At 43.1% G+C, this 22,797-nt stretch overlaps 1 protein-coding gene across 2 annotated transcripts in view; it reads right to left on the bottom strand.

The window, feature by feature from the left end:
• LOC112569808 (neuronal acetylcholine receptor subunit alpha-10-like) overlaps positions 1–22,797 on the bottom strand; it is an 84,847-nt gene that overhangs the window by 31,937 nt on the left and 30,113 nt on the right. Inside the window, exons 1-2 of one of the 2 annotated variants that reach the window (XM_025247794.1) lie at positions 16,297–17,857; positions 10,563–10,660 (exon numbers count right to left, since the gene is read on the bottom strand). In XM_025247794.1, coding sequence (XP_025103579.1) covers positions 10,563–10,632 — 70 coding nt within the window. In that variant the 5' untranslated portion in view covers positions 10,633–10,660; positions 16,297–17,857. Of the gene's footprint in view, positions 1–10,562; positions 10,661–16,296; positions 17,858–22,797 lie in introns of those variants that run through there. The other variant, XM_025247801.1, reaches the window with a different exon arrangement.

The raw sequence follows: 22,797 nt of genomic DNA, 5'->3' as shown, positions 1-22,797 counted from the left end.
TGATGTTGGTGGAAGAGTGAGTTTTCTCAACAGAAAGATCTATGGTAATGAGTTAGTATTAGAACAAAAATATTTTTGTAACTTTCTTTGTGAGTGAAGGATGTTTATAGGTGTTTGTTAGATGTTGTTGGTTTGAGAGAAGGAGGAAGAGGGTCTGACATTAAGGGTTATTTATTTCTCAGTAAATAAGAGCTTTTATCAGAGGGATAAAGTTTGCTAAGATGAAACTAATGATTTCTCGTGAGGTTTGTCTTGTTCTTTGAGAAAAAAAGTGATGAATAACAAAGCTATGAATTACATTGGATTCTCTTGTTGAAATTATTGCAAGAAAAAGAGAAGATTTATCGAATAAATTTCAGTAGGGATTGGTAATAACACAGACAATACGAAAAAAGAGAAGATGAACCACATCATCCTCGTCTAAGACTAGGTGGTGATTATGCCTATCATACGAAATAAGAAAAATAATTGAAGGAAGAAAAATGAAAAAATGCAAGCAAGAAAGAATTAGGCTTAAGAAGGGATTCGAAAGGATTTAGTATGCTAACAGTTTAGCTTCTCTAACACTTACGTACATACGTACCTATTCGACTACCTGTATGCACGTATTAGTAATGCATATACATACGTATATATATACATGCACATAATACGTAGGTACATAAATAGACGCTCAGGATCAGACCTATGCAGAGTCACACATGGGTGTGAAGATCAAATGTCAGTGGTTCGAGACTTTCCCTGAGCAGATTACACCCATCAATTACCGTTAACAACTTCAAAAGGTCTTGAAATTGAGCAGTGATGAAATAATATTTCCAGGAACTGTCGGAGGGGAAAAAATGATCCTGAGTGTGTGGTGATGGTAGTTCCAATAAGTATTCTGCAGTGAGTGCCTCCTGCGCCTTGTCGCCATGGCAACGCTTCCGTGTGCACGGCAGCCGAGGAGGTGCAGCAGCACGCGGGAGACAACCCTCCCATCCTGCGGCTAACAAAGTAATGAAAACGCACACGCCAAAGTCCTCCAGCAGGTACTTCTTTCCAGCCACAGTTGTCTGTCTTGACAACTGCTCTTCCTCTACCCGTCTTCCCCACCGCCCCCACACTTTCCCTGGGAAGCGAGGGGCGAGGCGGAGAGTAGTTCATCTCCTCCCACATCCATCTTTTACTCTCCTCCTCCTCCTCTCCTCCTCCTCCTCCTTCCCTTGCTGTCTCCCAGATCCTGGTCCACCACCCTCCCCACTCCCACTCCTATCTTTATTTATTTATTTATTTTTTTGTCTTTGGCCTCCTGCTACATGCGCCACGGTGTTGGAATCCGCTTCACACCTTCGAGCACCGCATGATGATTTCACCAGAAAGAACTCTGCAGTGTGAACAAAGACGAAGGCGTTTTTATAGCAAAAATTTCGTGGGAATGAAACGATGAGCTAGCAGCAAGAGGGAGTCGGTGGGGGAGAAACACACCTTTAAATCGAGGTAAGATGTCTACCGTGTCTGGCCAACGGATCAGGCGTCTTGTGTCTCGTTCAGAGCCTCCGCCAGGAAACACAAAGTACCGGGGAGCATCTGATAAAGCCAGGCACATACAGCAGCTTCTTGTGCACATAGGTAGCTACATCTACAGACGCATCTCTTCTTTCCCTTCATATTTACTGCTGTCATGTGATGACTGGTCTATGTGCTTGAAATTGATAGATGTTAGCAATCATTTCAAGCGATAAGGCTAACGATTCCGTGATGAGTTTCTTTGAAATGTAGGTCTGTCCGCGCGTGTGCTTGTGAGTGTGTTTATTTGCGTGTTCGTGTGTGCACTTCACAATTTCTTTGTGCTAGTACGTGGTTATCCGTGCATGAAGCCTTCATGTTCAAGTCTAAATGTAGTTTGTTCCGGGAAATATAAATTAACTGAACAAATTCTACCCTGGAGAAACGATTTGAGAGGTTTCCGACATACAACCAATGTGAAAATATCCAACTTTCTGCCTAAAACATTTGATGGTGCGTAGCGGGAAGGACTTACGACATCACAGTAGGAGGCAGAATCATTAATAAACTGCGCTTGGCTGATGAAATCGATCTCACACAGAACCCCAAGAACGAAGTGTCACACTCATCACAAGTGCAAGCACATATGGAAAGGACGAGGGCTGAGAGAAGAGCAAATTCTCCATCCACGGTCAACAGCACATCTGATGGCGAGCTTTGCCAGAGATGGAAGCCAGTTGAATGACTTGATGCTTTCACGAATGTAGTGCATAAAGAGTGCGAGTTCAGCGGAGAGGTCCAGACTAAAATTACTTAGACAATAATAGCAATGACGAAATTCAACAAAACGAGAGAAAAAATCTTCCTGGCCAAGGTCTACAAGATCCAGGCATCCTTTTTTTTTTTTGACTGGGAGACGTTGAAAACCGAGCCCCGATGGCTGACTCTGAGAAGAAAATTGTTTCTTTTGAGATGAAGTGCTTCCTGGGTATTTCATGGACTGATCACGACCAACTTCTACCATCAAGAGAACCAACACCCTAGCCAGCATCCAGGAGCCAGTCCCTACAATAATCAAGATGAAGAAGCCATACTCGTTTGGATATGAGATACCCCACAACATTCTCGCCAAGAGTCTCAAAGAAAGCAGGCTGGATGAAGGCAGGAGGAAGGGGTTACCATCAAAGAGTAGACATCCTAACTTTTGCGGGACCTAGTCTTCTCAACTGTATCGCCTCTAACATCTATCCCTCAACATCCCTTACTTCGAAGAGAGAGCAATGGTTGAGGGAATCAACAAAACCAACTCACAAGAAGCGCAGCCATATTAAAAAAATCTTTTGGTTTCCAAACCGACGCTGACAGACGAGTCTTTTGGACCAATCAGAGCACATAATAGGCTGGCGTCGCATTCTATTTTCTTCTCTTAGTATTTACAGGCGGGAAGCCATGGCAACTCTTTTGGAAGAGCCCCATCGTCTGACATCATCTTAAAATAGCCGATCCAGCACAACAAGGCGGCGTACCTTGGCTCAGCCTTCATCATCCTGATTATTACTAGTTTTTTTGAGGATGAAAACCTTTTGGTTCCTACGAAGAGCCAAAGAGTTCCATCATCCCCTTTCTCTAAAACCGCTTCTACGCAGTCAGCGCCAAAGTAACCGTAGAGGTGGTATCCATGGTACCAAACCCAAGGACCCCTGCCCCCTACCCCCCGAGAACCTCTGAGGTTTCAACCTAGACGACGGTGCTTCGTTGCAGTCCATAACTATCTCCGAGGTAGCTATACTTTCAACTATCGTCCTGATCATCATGGACGAGGTAAAGGCGGTGTTTATCGTCTATCTGCATGGATGGAGTTTACAGTATGATTATTGCAAATGCTTGCCTCCAGGATGAATCTATGACAACCGCCATACATCAATGTCATCGGCAAAAATTTGTGCAGAATACTCTGGCAGCCCACAGAAAGGTTGGAGCTGGTGGCACAAACTCAGCCAACGCACCAACAATATAGTTCCTCTCGCTTCAGTTTCCTAGCCTTTCATTCAACAACAGTATTGCGTGCTGCAAACATTTTAGACATGTTTATGGAAGAGATCGTATCTGATACACTGGTGTGGGGTAAGGATGCCCCGTATTTACCGGTAAAGCACGGCTTTTCCCAGAAGACCTCAAACATCAAACGTAGGTGAACTAGTTATCATTCAGTCATCAAGCTATGCACATTATCATACAGGGACTTCATGACTGTTGTCCAACTCCCCAAATTTCTGGAACTTTTTTATGTGTGTGGCATAAATCATACATTATATGGAAGGGATATACAATATAGATCACTCTAGATGACTCAGACGGATGGTTCAAGTAGTGCTGAGATTATCAGAATGGATAATTTCCACAAGAACCATGTAAAGATCTCCAAGTTACACGTTTGATGGCCAGGCAGTCTGTTGGGGATGCTGCACGCCAGGCCTGTAATCACCGGCAGGCCAGCTTCCTTTTTATGATGCTCTTGTTTCGTGTAACGATCCAAGCTCGGGAGGCACTCCCTCGCCAGGGTCCAGAATAGAAAAGGTTAACGAAAAACTTCCGGAATTCAAAGGCATGTAAAGATAATCTAAAAAACAGCATTTCAATGCAGTAGAAATTATGCTAGTTATGAACACCAGTGCCAGACAGAGTAGGTATTAGTGTGAAGGTGAGTGTGCAACAGAGAAGGGAATGTAAGAGGAGATGAATTAGGCAGATCCGAGACCAAAAGTCGAGCTCGTGAAAGCTCGGCTGTGAGTGTGGTATGTGAGAAGATGAGGAACGTGGAGGGTTACATGATTCACCTCTTTGGGGAACTAAGTGCTTAAAAAGCTAAGCTGAAAGTAGGAAGATGGCAATGAAAGAGGAGGAATGAACATATAAAGCGAATCTACGTTAGCTATAAGTGTGCATTTATATGTTCCATATATAAATATATATAAATAACAAAATAATGAAACTAGCAATAAAAGAAAGAGGAAGAGTAAAGGAAATATAAAAAGAAATTAAAGATAGTAAGAAATAAAGTTGTCACGTACAGCACGAGACTGACATGCAGCCAGCGAGATAATGGAAGAGATAAGGTATACAGACATACTCAGCAATCATGATGTCATAAATGTATTTATAGTAACGCGATGTTTCACATTCTTTAGAGAATATAAACGAAAGAAGCTTCTATTTTTAAATTCGGAACATTTACAATCAGTCTTACATCACGATCTTATCGTCTCCACGGAGGTCCATTTACTGAAAACATGCTCAGCTGGAACTGGGAAACATGCGAAGCTAGATAACAACTTGTGTTGTGACACGTACAACATTCACAACAGATCCCATGCGAAGGGACACATGGTGCTTGGGTAAAGATTTTTCCCCCTGAAACTTTCAGCCCATCGGCGGAAGCCTTGGAGGTTTCGGATGGTGAATAAGAACTCGAAAGGAGATTGCAACGAAATTGTGAGACAGTCCGCGAACATCAAATTCCCCGACCCTTTCGATCAGAGCAAGATTGTTTTCAAAGTTGGACAACAGCCGAAACAGTTTTAGAATCCCCAAGTGTGTTTGTCAGGTGCTAAAAAAGCGGGCAGACTGGGCTGGATGTCTTTTTACAAACTCTTGAGCTTTTTTACGGAACACGAAGCTCGTAGACAAAGTGGAGATGGGACTTTGAAGACAACATGGCTCTGAAGAACATAATAAAGTATTTTTAATACTCTTCAGGTCAGTGTGATCAGCAATCTTTCTTCAAAACAATCATTGAAGTCCTGGGCTATGGACTGTCGGTCTCTCTACGCCGCAGTAGGATTAATTTTGATTGAAAATGTTTAGTTCCTTAGAGTTCAGCCAAAAATAAGGAAATAAAAGTGATTGCCGATTTTTAGGTATAGCAGCTCTTGTCCTTTGATTGCAGGAGAGACTTGAGAGGAGTATGCTGGTCACGTGACATCAAGAGAGTTCGCGGATTATCGTCCTTTGCAGTCCCACTTGTTCAGGACATGGCGCCAACATCGATTAACGTTAGTCAATGGTAACAATTGGAGGGTTCGACAGGTGCTGTGAACCATCATGGAAGAAGACTTAAAGGGCAAATACAAGAGAAGCACACACACACACATCGTACGGTGCTTATTTATTTAGCATGCAAACGATCATAACACTTTTCATTCAATCTGGTAATAAAAAAATGGTTATTAATCTTTGTGTTATGGAGTCATACATAATCATTAAAAAGAGAGATATTCAGCAACATTTTTATACGGTAATACTGCAAGATTGTCTCCCCCTTTCCTGTCGAGATACAAATATGTACACGTACACATGCACACGAGAGAGAGAGAGAGAAGGTATTCTTTACTCAGGACAAGTTAGACGAATCTGTAGCACCTTCTCGCCAAGTTCTCGTAGGACGAGTTCATGCCTCGACATTTACGCATACTCGTACGCACTGAAAGTCGATACGAACCTTCCTGCAAACTTTCCCAAGGATAGTTACCTTTGGTCAACATTCAGCTCCACTGTAACTCAGCCATAAGTCGCTACAACTCTCTCCCCTCATCGTCAACAAAAGACAGCTGTCAACAGTCCTTGGACCAGCTAGGACAAACACAACTCGGTGACAGCATCAATAAGAAGGCCAAACAGAAGAATTAAGAGGCAGAAACCCAATCTGGAAGGGCCCGGTCCAGGACTCAGCCAGTCGCCATATCGGTCTGACCACCCGCGGTCCCTAACGGATAGTGTTTCCGCAAGCGGTCCGCCAGACACCGGCTGCCCCACCGTCGGCTGCCCACTCGGACACAGACTTTGATTGTGGGAGGCTATACGTCGCCGCTTCTGGTCTCGCAGCTTCGCCGATGCATCCGTGCAATCTACGAAGGCGATCAGGTCCTAGCAGGGTAAGTAAACAATCATCATTCCAGCGCCCTCCGCTTGGAGCGCTGACGCCTCCAGTTCCAGCGTAGGCTGCAGTTATGCCCCTTATTCTTTTTGAGAAAAACTTATCAAAATTTTACATCACGAAAAGGTCACAAAGAGGCCCAACAACCGTGGAGACATTAGGTGTAAGTGGTTCACCGGATCTAGGAGAGGACCTTAAAGACCTAACCCCTGCTGGTGGGTTATGACTAGACAAATTCCTGATACATCCAACAGTACCATTGCTAAAGAGCAGGGAAAGATAGATGAGTAATCACAGTACATGCCCACCCAGGAGATATAGAGGCTTGATTTATCTTAATTCAAGGATAAATTTATTTAAACATAAATTTTTATTTATTTATTAAAAGCCGAAAAAAGGAGAGTGTTGGGCTCAACTTTCCACATCCTAGACCTATGCACCGATTACATCTCTACCTCCAACAGCCAATAGATATCTTCACTTTTATCAAATAACAGCATTCAGAGTTGGATAGAACTACTAAACAATCATTACAATCATTACAATCATCAAGCCAGCAGCTTTCTCCTGCTGATCCTGTGTACTGTGAAGCAAAAGACACATTGCAGTAACAATCAACGCTCATTTTAGTATGCCCCTGGACACTCTGCCGCCTTTGTAAAATTATCCCCCTTTCCCAGTAGACAATGAAGTCTTATTTTGCCAGGCCTCTAGAGCTCGCACCACCTATAAAATTATCGCCCCTTCCCACCAAAATGACCACTCATTTGACAGCGTGTTCCCCCAACCTTCTAGCTCCCGACCTCTGCGCACAGCAGGGGATGCTATCCTTATCTTGTCGGATAAGTGGTTAACTAGGAATCTAACACTGATGAAGGTTGCAATCAACCTCGTCTGAGCAGCTTCGATCCTGAGCTGCCCAGGGCACTGTTAACCGTCTAAACTTTTCCTCACCCTCCCCCTTCCACACACCACCAGGTCCTTAGCTTCACAGGGCCAGGACTCTGCTTGCATGCCCAGAGTAGGTGATTAAAACTCATCGACTCGGAGCTAACTTCTCGGCTGTGAGCGACTGAAAACAAGTTAACCTTCTTCAACTGATGTAGCGTGAAACTGGACCACCTCAGTCAAAGGTGTCCGTATTTCACGATGCATTTGTTTTTGTGTGTGAAGAATACAACCATCGAGAAGGACAAGGGGAAAACCAACCATCGAGAAGGACAAGGGGTCTTAAGATGTGTGTCTAGAGTCTTTTCGCCATGTTCTCCTCCTCCCTTATGTTATAGAGCTCAGTTACATTTGGTTATTCACTATGAAGAGTAAACTGATTTTTGTATTGTCCATGACATTAGTATGTTGGTTGCAAACAGTATATATATAATATTTAATTAGATACAAGCGTTGACACATTCTAAACAGCTTGGAAAAGTTCTCTACGTGATTCGAAATTAAAAATATGAACGGTAGGACATTGTGAGTAATGAAGATGTATCACCTTACGAGTACCAACATGGCTGCTAGCAGCTTCAAGGAGAGCCAGGCATGGCTGGTCCATCAGATTCTGCTCAGTGATGCAACCTAGCACTAAACATAGCTCCGTGTACGAACTAATTAGCCTATCATCCGAAGAGGCCACAGTTTCGAATTTTATCTCGCAAAAACTCGCGAGATTTTCAGAGCGAGCGCGAGACAGGAAGACAAACCAAAGCGTTACATGGTTTTCCAATATTAGCCACAAAGCTATTTTTCGAGTAAGGAACTGCGGCTCGTTAAGACTAACCGCCAGCGAGCCACGAGACGTCAGACCAAACATACGTTGGACGTCATGCCGACGACTCTGCGGTTCAGGGTGCATGCTGGATGCCGGGTAGGGTAGGGGTAGGGGTACGGGTACCGGGAGGCAGGAGAGGAGATGCTGAGTCAGCACGAGAAGAACGCCACCACGCATGCTCACAGGAGCGCGAAATGAATACTCCCTGGAGGCACGGAGGCTCATTGGCTGACGAGGAGGTGGGAAATGGCATCTAGCTTGTGCCTTCCTCTCAGCACGTTGTCTAAACTATTTAGGCATACCTTGCTTAAAACCCGGGGTGTATTTACAGTCTGCGGTTCAATGATGATTTACTCTGACGGGATCTTCATTGAGAATAAGGATCGTCTGCTTGCATCTACCCCAGATTGGGTGTGGGGGAGGTCAGAAGGTAGCTCCACCCATAGAAGAGGTGGATGGTATCGATTAACACACACGCACAAACACACAGACAATAAGTATGCAAGAATACAGAAGGACCGACAGTATGCCCATTCATCTGAGTTGTCAATATATAATAACATGAAATCAATCGCAGGTGTATTGTAGATGTCAAGTAGTCTGGAGATAATAGTCCATGATGTCGATCACAAAAAAAAAAAAATCCAAACCGCGATTTTCGTTTACATATAATCGTCTGCAGCTGCCCTTTTATTATTCTCCTCCCTAAGTCATAAAAGCTGTTTTTTCTTCAAGCTCACTTTTTAGTTTACTGATATTTATATCAACGTGCCCGATTCTCCCTGTGAACAAATTGAAATCGATTGCTAAAGGCCGATATTTTAGGTGTTTGCACGTGGTGCACTTTCATCTGCTCGATGGTTAGTCTACCCCTTCCCCCTTCACACTTCTTTTCTACAAAAATTCTCTTATCTACAATCACAAGGTAACATGCCACAGGACTCACTTTCTAATGTTTAAATCAAGATGCTACATTTTCAATTGTTAAACAAATAAGAAAAAAAGACATGACATTTTCTATTGAAAATTCTACAGTAATTTCGTGTCACAAGGGCGGATGATAAGGTGAAAATAAAAAAGACAGACAATATTTATATTTGCTGTTATTGTTGCTGTCTGTAATGGTGGTGGTGGTAGAGGCGGTGGACATTTTATGAATTTTAGCCCTCGCGCTGAGAGTCATGAAGAGAGAGAAAAAGAAAAAAAAAAACAGAGGAGGAGACGCAGACTGAAAGAAAGATAGGCATACAAGAGTAAGAGAGATAAAGTAATACAATGGTACCTCGACATACGAGTGCCCTGACATACGAGTGTTTTGAGATACGAGCCGCCGAGCGAGCGATATTTTGCTTCGAGATAAGAGCAAGATTTTACGAGAATCGCACACTACACGCTGCACACGACACCAACATGCGGGGCAGATGTTGGGTCGTGTGCAGCGTCAACAGTTTCTCCCACCTCAGACTAGACCTCAGTCTGTGTGCTTGTTTCCCTCGTTTTCGAAGCATTTTTGATAAGTTGGGTTCGCGTTTTTGCTTTTTGTACATTTACAAAACATTATCACATTTAGATGGGTCGAAGAAGAAGATGATGTCTATTGAATTAAAGCGCGAATCGAGAAAAACATGACAAGGAGTGTGATTGATGACTTGGCGTGGATGTACAGGTGTAGCACATCAATGATATGTTCTGAACTTAAACAGATTGATAAAGGGTGGGATTTCTAAGCTCCGGACTTCTCTCCATGAAAAGATGGAGAAACTATTGACTGTGTGTGACAGAGAAGCAGCTTCAAGGGAACCTTAAGCATCATGTGTGAGAAGGCACGAGCGATTTACGGCGATTTGCTGAGCAGATCACACACTTCAAACGAAGAATTTATATGTTTTTATAGAATATGTATTTTTTATTCATAAATAAATGTTTCTTCTTGTAAATACACTTTCTCTTATTCAAAAACACTTAACAAAACAACTGAGGTGGTGTTTGGGAGCTGAACGGATTAATGGCATTTCAATGAATTTCAATGGGGAAAATTGCTTTGAGATACGTGCAATTTGACATACGAGCAAGGTTACGGAACGAACTAAACTCGTATGTCGAGGTACCACTGTATAGGAAACTTAGACAATAGACGTTCAAGCAGTCAGAATGACAACAAAGTCTAGAGAAGACAGACAGACCGACAAAGAATCCAAAAGTCAGACAGGTAGCAAGACAGACAAATAAACAGACAAGGAGTAGGGAGGCAGTCAAACATCAGGCAAGCGGACAGACAGACAGACAGACAGACAATCTTCACTCAACAAGAGACATAGAAGCTAGTTTCGGGTAGCGACTGGGAGAGAGAGGGGTGGGGCGAGCACTCACCCTGAGCGAGGTGGAGCAGGAGGGCGAGGAGCAGCAGCACCAGATGCAGGAGCAGGCGGTCCCGGCGCATCTCCGTCGCGAGCCGCGTGCCAAGGTGTCTGTGGAGCAGAAACAGAGCACTAGCGTTACCATGACAACCGAGGCTGGTAAGCGAGAATCAACAGACTGTAGTGTTACCACGACAAGCTAGGAGACCGTGTAGAGTAACAACAGCGTGACTGCGATGACCTGGAGAAGAAGAGGAGGAGGAGGAGGAGGAGGAGGAGAAGAAGAAACAGCAGATTAGTGTTGTTACCACAAGTTAGACCAGGGACACACTAAGCTGCACAACATCACACGCCAGCCTCCCCACTATTAAAAATTTCTGTTAGATGAGTGGGAGTCGGTCAGTGTTAATAATCGGAACATTTTTTTAATCGAATCTTTTTCAATCAAAATATATTTGGTCTAAGTTCAGCGTGTTTAAAACAAGCAAAATCCGCAATTTATTTCTTCGTTCAGTGTTTACAGATGTAAGCCATTCAATTTTATTTCATAAGTTCGCTAAATATGCGCGAGAGTATTGGATGAACATTTGGAGGACGGGGAACACATCACTCAAGGTTGATAATTCTCGGAAATCAAACGAGCGTTTTGCCAAGTCGGCCCTTGACTGCAGCCAGGCTTTGAAAGAGTCGCAGGAAGCCATTCAAAGGCAGCCAGCGCCAAAGAACTGCAAATCACTACGCCAGATGTATCGAACATAGCTGATGGGTTCGGGAAGTTCAGTAAGTTTTTCAAGTTTCCCTCCCATCTACACTGTCTAGATTGTCAGCAACTAGTATATCAGTGCACACCAGTACATAGCCTACTTCCAATTTACGAAGGAAAATTGTGAAAGGGATGTGTCACTACTAAATAAAGAAATTCTACATTAGCTTTTTTTATTCTTCACTGAATTCGATTCCACATTAACTCATTTGTATATGAGTTTGCTCTTCTTTTAAGAAAGAGATGCACAGAGTGTATGTGTATGCGTATGTGTATGTGTATGTGTATGTGTATGTGTATGTGTATGTGTATGTGTATGTGTATGTGTATGTGTATGTGTATGTGTATGTGTATTTTTTCTCGTAGAACTCTCTCTCTCCTTTGCTGTCTGTGATAAGCCCTTTAGAGCACATCAGTCAGAGCTGTTCCAACATGAAAAGAAAATAGCTTTGAAGACAGATATGCATCCAAATATTTTATCTCCATTTACAGTATCTGGTGTGAGATAACAAAAACCCTGGATAGATAGATAATCGTTTTGTACTGACACATTAAAGGAAAACGCTTTCAGCAAAGTAATCTGAAAATGGTAAGATAATGGAAAAAAAAGGAAGACGGTGAAAAGGAGGAGGAAGACTGATCACAATTAAGACGATGATTAGTGATGCGAAGAAGAATGATAACGACAAGAACAACAGAGACGTTGATAAGATGTTGAGGACACGGTGAAGAGAGTTGAAGATCCAGGGGATTCAGGATAAGATATCAGATAAGGAAACTGATACCGCCACCTGGCGGGAGCTTCTCTCTTCCTGTGAGTGCTTCATTAACCGGGCTCTGATTGCATGCGTCTATATAGCTTTGCACCTTCACAATCATCTGTGCAGTTTGCTTTGATAAATAAAAACTTCGTGGTAGACTTTTCAATCTTTGCTCACGACTGTAGGAGTAAATAATAAAGATGAAAAGACTGCGTTTTATGGAAGGGCGGGGGAAGAGACTGGAAAATATATTTATCCCCTTATATATATATATCATCCTGTCAGACAGATTATGTCTACTTTTTTTAGTTCATACATTTATTCAATAGACAACAGTCAACAGTAACACAGACATGGACTAAACTTTACAAAGCTCGAGAGGGAAGTGGTCCAAACAACAGTAATTGAAGACTTGTTTTATCAGCCAGACACAGACGTGCGCGAACACCTCATAAGAGAAGGGGTGGGTTCAAGAGGAGAGAAAATTTGTCTCCGAAACATACAGCTGAAGCAAGGTCAAATCCCTATAATTCTTTTTTTTTTATTTGTTCATTCGGGGTCTGAGAGCACGCAAACGGTCCAGCAGACTCCCCGCCCGCCAACCAATCAGTGCGTTCAGAACCGCGGTATTCTGACATCAGTGTCAACAACATTCGGGTTCGGACAGCTGATCAAAAAGGCACAGCCTGCTAGGCGTCAGAACCCTCCACTCCACCTCCAGATGAAAAAAAAAAATAGGAAGGGAGGATGAGGATGAGGATGAGGGAGGAATGAAAGAACAGTGTCGCAACACATCCACTCAGCAGGGATGGTAACCCCGAGGTTTAAAAAAGAGAAGAAAAGGAAGAAAGAAAGAGAAAAATAAGCGACAGACAACAATGCCGGGCAGCCCCCAGCGTTCAGCTGTGGAAGTCTGGGGAAGAACAGGGCTCAGCCGCCATCAGTCTCCGGCAGAACACAATAAGCTTAGGCGCTGGCAAATCGGAGCTTGCCAGCAGCCGCCAAAAAAGCATTGATCAACAAGCGGCTGTTGCGCGAGGTAAGACAGAGGCCCGGCACCTCATGACAGGCAGACATCATAGAGTTGGGGGTAGGAGGAGTGTGTGTAGGTGTGTGTAGGTGTGGGGGGGAGGGTGAGAGAGGAATCCTGGGAGACGCCAACAAAACTTTTATTGCACTCGATTAGGAGGTCCACCCTCATACCCGCAAACCTTTCTATCGTAGGAGAGGGGTGACTGTCATGGACGGGTGGGATGTCCAGCGATGGTGGTGGTGGTTGGTGGGGAGAAAGAAATTCAAAGCGCAGTCACCGTTGTTCTGCCTCAGGTATTGAAACGTCCTTACAGGTGCCATGCTAACTCCAAGGTTCCATGTCGACTTCCAGTCTCTAGACTTGGAGTTGTGGGGGGGGGGGCTGACAGTGGAATGTGTGAGTGTGTGATGGGAAGGTGTTGGTGGTGCAGGGTGTTGGGTGTGTGAGATTATCCAGCTGCGGGTTTCCAGTCGCCCTATTTCACTTATTACGCGTGTGCTTGGCAAGGAGCAATCAAGGAAGACATGAAATATGAGCTGAAGCCAGGGAGAGGAAGAGAGGGAGGAAGCGGGACGGACAGACACGCTCGAGGGAATACCCACGACAGCGACTACACACAGCACCAAACTGTCACTTTTCACTCAGAACAGCAACAGATAATACCACAGTCATCCCTGTATACATATTAATAAAAATGTGTACACAGTAGTAATTGTATATCTACGTTAATCTAAAACTGTTCACATAGTACCATGGTTATAACTGTGTATGAATAGTACCTCGGCTATGAAAGTGTACAGATAGCACAACTGTATACACATCACAGCTATCCAGTATTTACAGTATTATACAACTACGAGAATAAGTATTTACAGCTGTGTACAAATAGTATAACTGTATACACACCACAGGAATAAAAATCTGACAGTACACACAGTTCCACATGTACATTGTTATACATCTGTGCACACGGATTGCTATATCAATGCAGAACAGCTTATAATTATTCTTGTCTACGTAGAAGAGTATAGTGAAATAAAAATATACAATAGTAGGCATCATCATTAATTTTGAAGATCACCAGCCGTAATATTACTGCTTGCGATAAACCACAGATCATTGTAATAAACAATACACGTGTCATTATATCAAATAGAAAGCTCTTATTTTCTCTATTGCTTGTGCTTAGCGAATGACTCCCCCCCCCCTACATCAAATAAAGCAGAAATTGTTTACTATTGCTCAAGAAGTGAGGGTCTAAAGTGAACTACATAAATAACCCATTTGACCTTTTTTCGACCTGCAAAAACTGCCGGAGCACGCCTCCCACTTCCCCGCCCCGAAAGATCTGATAGTAGATGATTGCCGAGGGAAGATGAGAGATCCAGTCAAAACATGTTGTCCCGTCAAGAGAAATATATTTAGTGGCACCGCTGCGTCTAAAATAACGACAGGGAGTTTAAAGAAGCAACCCACGTACAGCAAAGGGAGAGAACTCGTGGTAGACTGCTGCTGAACACAAAAAGCATTTTCTGGCTGAAGAGTCCACAAGACGATGGAGTGACAGACGAAAAAAAGGCTGTAACACTAGGGACGTTGAAAATTGTAATGAGACAAAAGTACAAAGTTGTAAGGAGAAGGAGGCGGACTCGAGGTTGTAGGAGAGATGGGATAAGTTATCACGTGAGTGATGAAGAAGGAAGGAAGGAAGAGGCGTAGTACGTTGTACTGTTGAGGACGTAAACATCGTGACGTGATGAAAGTAGAAGCTGGAGGTGACAGACGTAGATAACTGTAATGTTGCTGTGAGGCAAGATACGATGTAGCGTGATGTGAAAAATTGTAGGTTGGATATATTTAAAAAATACTCAATTGTTAAAAAAATTAATCTGTACAAGGGAGACGGTAAATATCACAGCACGTGAGGACTGGAAAGTAAGAGTATGATCGACGTTAAACATAAGTTGTCACGTGGGGACAATCACTGGACCGTGAGAACGTTAACCGTTGTAAATTTGTAATCCAAGAGACGCACGGGTGGAAACTTGTATCTCGATACAATCAGACAATACAGTGTATAGTAGCAATAATACATCATGGGGGACTGTTGACAAAGCAGATCATTTCCACCTCTGCCAGAACCCTCGTGTTTACTTATTTCAGCACCCACCATAACTGACCGGTGACCTATCAACTGATCCAATTACTGAACAGGTTTTTTTTTATTCTTCACTGAAGAGGAACAACTTCAAATCTGGATCCAATTTCCAAAATGGGAGCAGTGTTTCAGTTAAATGTCTCAAGACTGCTGATATCTAAATAACTTCAGCAGTTAAGTGGGCAGACTGTTTCCCTACCTGTCTCCTGGACACTTTCCTGATTTCTTAGGGGCAGTCGATTGGTCGGGTACTCAGACGGCGCGTCGACTTCGCTGGAGGTGATGATGATGATGATGCGCTTCTCTGAATCCCTTTCGTGAATTTCCGTGCTGTCAGTCGAGTGTATGCGTGTCCGTGTATCAATGCTTTGTTCCCAGTGGTGAAGATTACGTGTCCGCTTGCATTACACAGGGTTACAGGAGTCACTCCGCTACCACAGACTCCATAAATCTCCTTCAGACAACTATCCAGGCTCTGTTCTGACATTTATAATCCAAACATACGAGCATCTTCCATGCAATAAACTCCGCGTCCCGTTTAACTTTTGCGAGGGCGGGAAACAAGCAAAAGCTATGGACATGGCTGCATGAAGAAGGCCACAGACCGCCATATAAATAAACAATTAGAGGTAATCATTCGGATAAGAAGCTCGATCGTGCGCCGCCAGCATACACTGGCACCCGCCATAGACCCAGCTTGGCCATCTCAGCCGGTAAGTTAAACAATTTGGTAGCTGCACCGTTTAAACGAGGGCCCAGACAAGTTTATTGGGTTGTCTTGAGAACGTATCGCAAAATCAACAAAGGCTGTGTCACATTGAGATTCTGCGATAACTCCAAAGGTCGAGTATGCACGTGTTTCTCGTAGTTGTATAAGTGATAACTAATGGTAATGTGCGTGAGCTGAAAAGGGAGAAACATGGATTAGAAGAAAGGAGAGAAAAAGATGAGACAAAAAAATAATTAAGAAACTTTTACGGATAAGTCCCTGGAGGAAGAGGAGAAACACGAACACAAATTATTTTCCATTACCTTGTGCTGTCTTTCTCACGCGGCCGACCAGCATCGCTTCGACTGCCAAACACCGCCACAACTACCGCCTTCCTCTGCGGTCACCCCTCCCAAAGGCTGATGCAGGCGCAAAGCACGTGGTCGAGGCACCACCACCGCCGCCGCCACCAGCAACAGTAGTAGTAGTAAGGGTACACTCAACAGCCACTGAGGACGCAGGCACGAGTGACAAACAGGAAAGAGACAAAACGTAAGCTTGAGTCCGCCGGCCAAAAGGTCAGCAACGACTCGACAGAACCACCACCAGCACCACCGCCACGACACCAAAGTTCACCAGCGTGGTAACACCTCGATCACCACCATCACCACCATCATCATCACCACCACCACCACCATCATCAGCGTGGCTACACGACGACAGCGGCGACGCCAAATGCCGCATTGCCAGAGCGAGCGACGACCGCGGCCGTGGGGGGTCCCGGAGCTCAAAACGCCGAGCGCCACGCTTGCCGGAGAAGGGAGACTACTCCTAGACGAGAGAGAGAGAGGGAAGCTAGCTAGCGCAGGGCTGCTGCTCTCTGGCACTGGCTGGGTACAGCAAGTGGTTTCTTCCTTTTTCCTCTCTATCTTTTGCCCTTATACCTTCGTGTCCACCACCGCCCTGTTTCACTTAACTCGCTGCATTTCGAGTAAACGCCTCTGTTTTCCACCCTTCTTACCTCCCTTTCCCATACTCTTCGTCCGTCTTAAAAATAAAATAAAAATAAAAATAAACACAGCTAAATAAGCAAACAAACCAAAAAAAAAAAAAAAAAAAAAAACAAACCTGGTGGCTTAGCTCAGACCAAATTGGCCTGTAGGTGCCAAAACTCTAACCTTTGCTTTTTTCCCCCAGACCTTCTCACCCTTCCCCCCAAGACCGCGGTTGCAATTGGCTGCAACGAGGTGAGAGCGAAAGGTTTGGTTGGGGAATCTGCTTGTGTCCAGTACGGAAGTAGACGTGAAAAGTTCAGAGTGCTGACCGGGACCTCAGAGGTAGGAATCGATGAGCCAAGAAAGGGGCGGGGGTCAGCGATCGATGGGAGGTCATGCGCATGTTGGTTATTCCCCCTTGTTTCAATATGTCGAAGACGTTCCTTCCATCCCGCTTGGCGGAACCGCGATGATTGGGACTAGGGTAAGGGGCCGCGGTTATCGGTCCTTAAGCGAGATTTGAACAAGAGAAAAAAATTAATGTTTACAGATGTTTACAAAGAAAGGAGGTGTTCACTCGGTGCCTTTTGAACCCTTACTGCCAAATTTAGGGTTTGATGTCATCGCGCCTTTCACAAACTTTGCGGCGACTGATGGAAAAGTTAAGACTTCCTGTTCCTCTCCGCCATCATCCACCCACTGAACCTTTAATGTCGACCTTTTGTCTATAAATAGACTCCACTACAGGGGCTTTTGTTGCTGACCTCCCAGAAACCTTTGAACTCATGTTTCTGAACTCAAAATTTAATGTAGAACATTCGTTGGTTGGTGCATAACCATCAGAAGCCACAAACATCAAAGTGAAAGTTTCTGTCCGTCCGTCCGTCCGTCCGTCCGTCTGTCTGTCTGTCTGTTTCTCTGTTTATCTGTCTAGAGAGGAGGAGAGCACGGGAGGTAGTGATGTAGCAAGTGCAGTACCGTGCTACGAGGTCTCACAGGTGGTTCCCAGTCACTTAATCCCCAGACACTTCATCCCCGACACTTCATCCCCTAGACTTTTAATCCCCAGACACTTCATCCCCAGACACTTAATCCCTAAACTAAATCCTTAACTATAAAAATTATGAAGTCAGCGAAAAATTTAATTGAAATTCAAATTCAAATCATGCTATTAACTTTTAATGTCATTTGTAGTTAAAGTTCATATAAGCTAGTAAATTTAATGTTCTTCACAATATGATATGAAAATTGTTCTTGAGTGTCGGGGATGAAGTGTCGGGGATGAAGTGTCTGGGGATGAAGTGTCTGGGGATTAAAAGTCTAGGGGATGAAGTGTCGGGGATGAAGTGTCGGGGATGAAGTGTCTGGGGATTAAGTGACTGGACACCCTCACAGGTGAGTGTTAGCGTTGTCAGCACCTGGCGGTGAACGTGATAAACATTTTCTCACCTGTTGTCGAATTCATTTTCGACTGGCACTGTGATAATCTCGCCCCGCTATACTTCACCCTTTGCACCGAATTGAAATCCTCAGGGTCTATTTGCTTTTCTAAAAGCAGGAAGTACATGCCAACATTACTCAGTGTATACACAACTTCTTTTAACTTAATAAATATTCTTTCAAATCCTCACTCCTTTTCCTGTTTTTTTTTTTTTTGGGGGGGAAGCTCAGTTTTAAAGCTTTGTTTATTTCGTTTGTGGAACATGCAAAAAAGAATGAAAATAGGTAAGAAAATGTTTATAGTTGGTCAGACAAACTAAGAAGACATAAGTGAAACACTTTATACAGGTGTTCTAATGTTTGTGGGAGCGCGCGCACTCACGCACGAATGCATGCACACACACACAACATACAGGCATGCACACACACACACACACAAAACATACGCGTGCACACACACACACACACACTCGCGCGCGCGATTAGTAAAACTCGTTTATCGCTCGGATTTCGGATCTTTTCTGGTCTTTGTTTCCCTCCGGCTGTCTGTGCAGCATTATCTACTTAGTAATTTTTCACCTGTTTACCTACCTTGTATTATCTCATTTGTCATTGTAAAACAAAACTCCTCTGCACTATATCCAGAGCATGACTGTAGAATATCTATATAGTATTCTGTAATCTTACAGTCTGAACACGAACAGCAATCAACCGGTAACTACAAGGCTAATAGCTATGTAGCTGGACTGGAGTGGAAACCCTACAGGTGAGAGTGAGTGGAAACCCTACAGGTGAGAGTGAGTGGAAACCCTACAGGTGAGAGGGTTTCCTACTGCGCGTGGGCTGCTATTATATCCCTCCTCCTGTAAAGGAACCGCTTAAATAGGGGTGTGAGGACTTTCTACACACGAAAACAATATTGTATTATGTGGAGGCATCCAATAATTAGCTCGTAGAAAATTTTCAGTCTTGCTACAAATACAGTCACATATATTATGTGTATGAAACATCATACGACCATCAAGAAAAAAATAAGATATTCATAACAAAAACACATTGAAGAGGAACGATGATATGCATAGTCCAAGAGAAAGAGTATTGTTCATACAGAAATCACCTCCCTCACATCTCTCTTTATATCTTTCTTAGACACACACACATACACACAAATCTGGATCCACACACAGAAGCCCAAACAGACAGAGATGCACATTCGACCTAACGATTCATCGATATTATTACATCACGATACATACACGATCACGTGACCAGCTAACCGATACAGCATGCATTATGCACCAAGGGTTCATTCATTTCAATTCAACAACCTCCCACCTCCCTTGGCCCTCCCACCTTGCCTACCTACCCCTTCCCAGGTTCATTAATGCGGCCATAAGATGGATCGCTTCAAACGTTAAAAAGGCGAAGCTTTATCAGACTTGTCTCCCTTTCACATTTTGACCCCGCCCCCATGTGTTGCGTCATTGACAACGGTTTTCACAGGAACAGAGCAGAGAGAACCAAGACCAGTCTCCTCTGACTGAAAACTCCATTTTACTGGGAGTCATCTCGCCAAGTACAATCGTCTACATCTCGACAAAGATCGACGGAAAGTGTCTTGAATGCAAGCGAGGAAAAAATCGACTTGCGTCTAATCGTGCGACAATGCATCAGAGGGCAACTGCATTACGACACTTTGAAATAAGAAAGAAAATTAAATCTTTCCTGAGAGGTATTTTTTTTCTTTTTTTCTTTTTTTTTCTTTTTTTTTTTTTGTTTTGTTTGTTTGCAAAACGCAATAACAGACGGAGAAGGTTTTGAAGCTAAGAGTGAGACTAATGTTTGTAATCTGCTTTTCTTTTAGAAAAAAACGTTAGAATCGTTGCTTGTTTTTTTTCTTACAAAAATTTAAATAAAAAAAAATCGTATTTCTTTTTAAATCAGAAAACAAACTACTATAAGAAAGGCTTAGCCATAAGAACGATATAAAACTTTCTCTTTTTCTCTAGATGTCTTCTGGCACAGTTCGGACAATTTTTATTCAGTCAAATAGGAAAAAAAGAAATCCGTTTCCTTATAGAATGTGTTGACAAGGGTCTGCCCTTGCCTCCAGGATAAAGTAAAGAACAGAGTCTACAGTTGTTAAAAGCCTTCAAATATTTTACTGCATTAAAAACAGCGAGAAAAGTGTTTTTTCTCTCCATCTCTCCTGCATCTTTTATTTTGCTGTAAGGAATTCAAACTGATACTTTGTTGCCTCTCTTAGCTACAAAAATTATTTTTTTATATTTTAACGAAGAACACGGATAAAATAAGGAATAAAAGGGTCAGGCTGAGCCAACCTCACCTTTCGACTTAAAGGCATAGTGGGGTGAAATTTTGTTTACAGGGAATGTACAATGTTTGTCAGACTGAAGTGAATAGTATGCCTCCTACAAACATGGCCACGAACGGAAAGAAGTCCCAAACTCTGACCTTAGAAGCGTGCATAGATACATTTACATTGTGAAAGACACAAACAGAAAAATAGACCATAGGAGGTAAAAAGTTTGATGTATTATTGTGCACCTAACTGAACCCCTTCAAAAATATTGCACTCCATTAAAAGTTTAATTAATCCAATAATTGTCTGAGTGACAAAACAACTAACCAGCCTTGACTAATGTATTTGCAGATTAGAAAGGCCTGGTATAAAATATTTTCCTGACAATTAAAAAGTAGGGTAGCTTTCTTTCCACCCTTCCCACCCCAAGAGAAAATCGCACTTTTGTTGTCTCCAAAACAGAGGGAGCTAGCACCGATCTCTACAGAATAAGGAATCGATTTAAAATAGACACAGATCCTCCCAAGGAATGAGATGAGCTCAGAATGAATTATAATGGAGCTCTTGAACAATGCATGTCCCACTGGGGATGCTGGCATTGACCACAGCGCACTTCGTGCCTTGCCGTGGGAGAAAAAATAAAAGATTGATGGCAAAACAGCGTGGAGAGGAGGTTAGAGGAAACGGTTAGGTACATTTTACACAGGACTAAGCAAGTATTGGACGATCGAGACTTAGAAGCTAACTTCTCAAGTGTTTTAAAAATAAAGTTGGGGCTTTCATCCATACATGGAGGTACACAGTTACTAGGTATTCGCAAGAGCCACATGCGTAGGCGGACCGAAACATATATTACTGAATCTTCTCCGTTTACTCTTTTGTTCGATGACGGTTACAATGTTGTCGAACATCGTCTAAGATTCCGGAGCAGATCCGTTTTTCATGTACTCCATACAAATGTTTGATCGGAACAGCTTTTGGATCCGTGAAAATATTGTGTGAGCTGGTAGAGCAGGATGGAGTGTCACGTGACAACACTCGACACTGTACCTTTAAAAGGTGTTTTCAAGAGGAGTTTCAACTTGGACAGGAAGGACACGTATAGTTCCCAAAAAATCTGTAGCTCAAATGACAACGATTTCCTATTTTAAGATATTTGCTCGGACCCTCTAACACAGAGATCGCTTTCAATCTTTTTTCCTGTGTACTTCCGGTGTGCGCCGACTGCTCCTCAAAGGTGCAGCCAGATTGTATGAGATATGGCGAGTATTCAGTGTAGATAAAGCTGAAAGCAATGTCAGACCTTTTAGTGAGTGAATATGGAACAGCAGCTATTCTGTTGACAATGCCGGCTTTCGTGTCCGACAAGGCAGCAAACAAAAGGAATCCTGAATAGACTGAAGACGACAGTGCCGGACTGGTCTGTATACATACAGCAATGCCGGGAGACAAAGCACGCTGGGACACCCTGACCTAGATACATATTGTCCTCCACAAACAAGTCATCGAACAGACAAGCACATACATTCGTAATTAGATACACTATTGTCTACACTTAAAGCAAGAGAAAAAGGAAGAAACAAATGGACAAGCTTTTCTTCATTTGGACATTGTTTTTTTTTTTATTCTTGGAAGTGGTTGGGTAAGTAGTATAATTAAGTAATTTTTTTAATTACCAGAATTCTACTTACACTTAGTAATAAAATTACCAGCATTAGAATGACATCAAAGTAAGGTTTACACCTACCAACTGTTCCCTGTCATATCTGTTCGCATTAGTCATACTGTATACTTGAACGACTTTCCTTTGAATGATTGGGGTTCATCATTGTCAGATTGAGCCAGTATTTTATGCAGCGGACATGAGTATTAATATAAAATGAATACCGACCTAATGTCCCATAGACTGGACTATTTGGTATCTTTAAAGGTATATTCATATATCATTTACAAACCAGAGCGTGGACTAGTTTGGTCTGTTGAATCCCGAATCTCTCGAGCATATTGTAGGACTTGTTGTACCTATGTATCAATTATTTTTAAAGAAAGTTATCTTTTCTTTTAAA

This window comes from Pomacea canaliculata, linkage group LG1, assembly GCF_003073045.1.
Source record: "Pomacea canaliculata isolate SZHN2017 linkage group LG1, ASM307304v1, whole genome shotgun sequence".
Taxonomy (NCBI): Eukaryota; Metazoa; Mollusca; class Gastropoda; order Architaenioglossa; family Ampullariidae; genus Pomacea; species Pomacea canaliculata.
The sequence above is the reverse complement of the archived record's forward strand: the minus strand, read 5'-3'. Positions and strand labels throughout refer to the sequence as shown.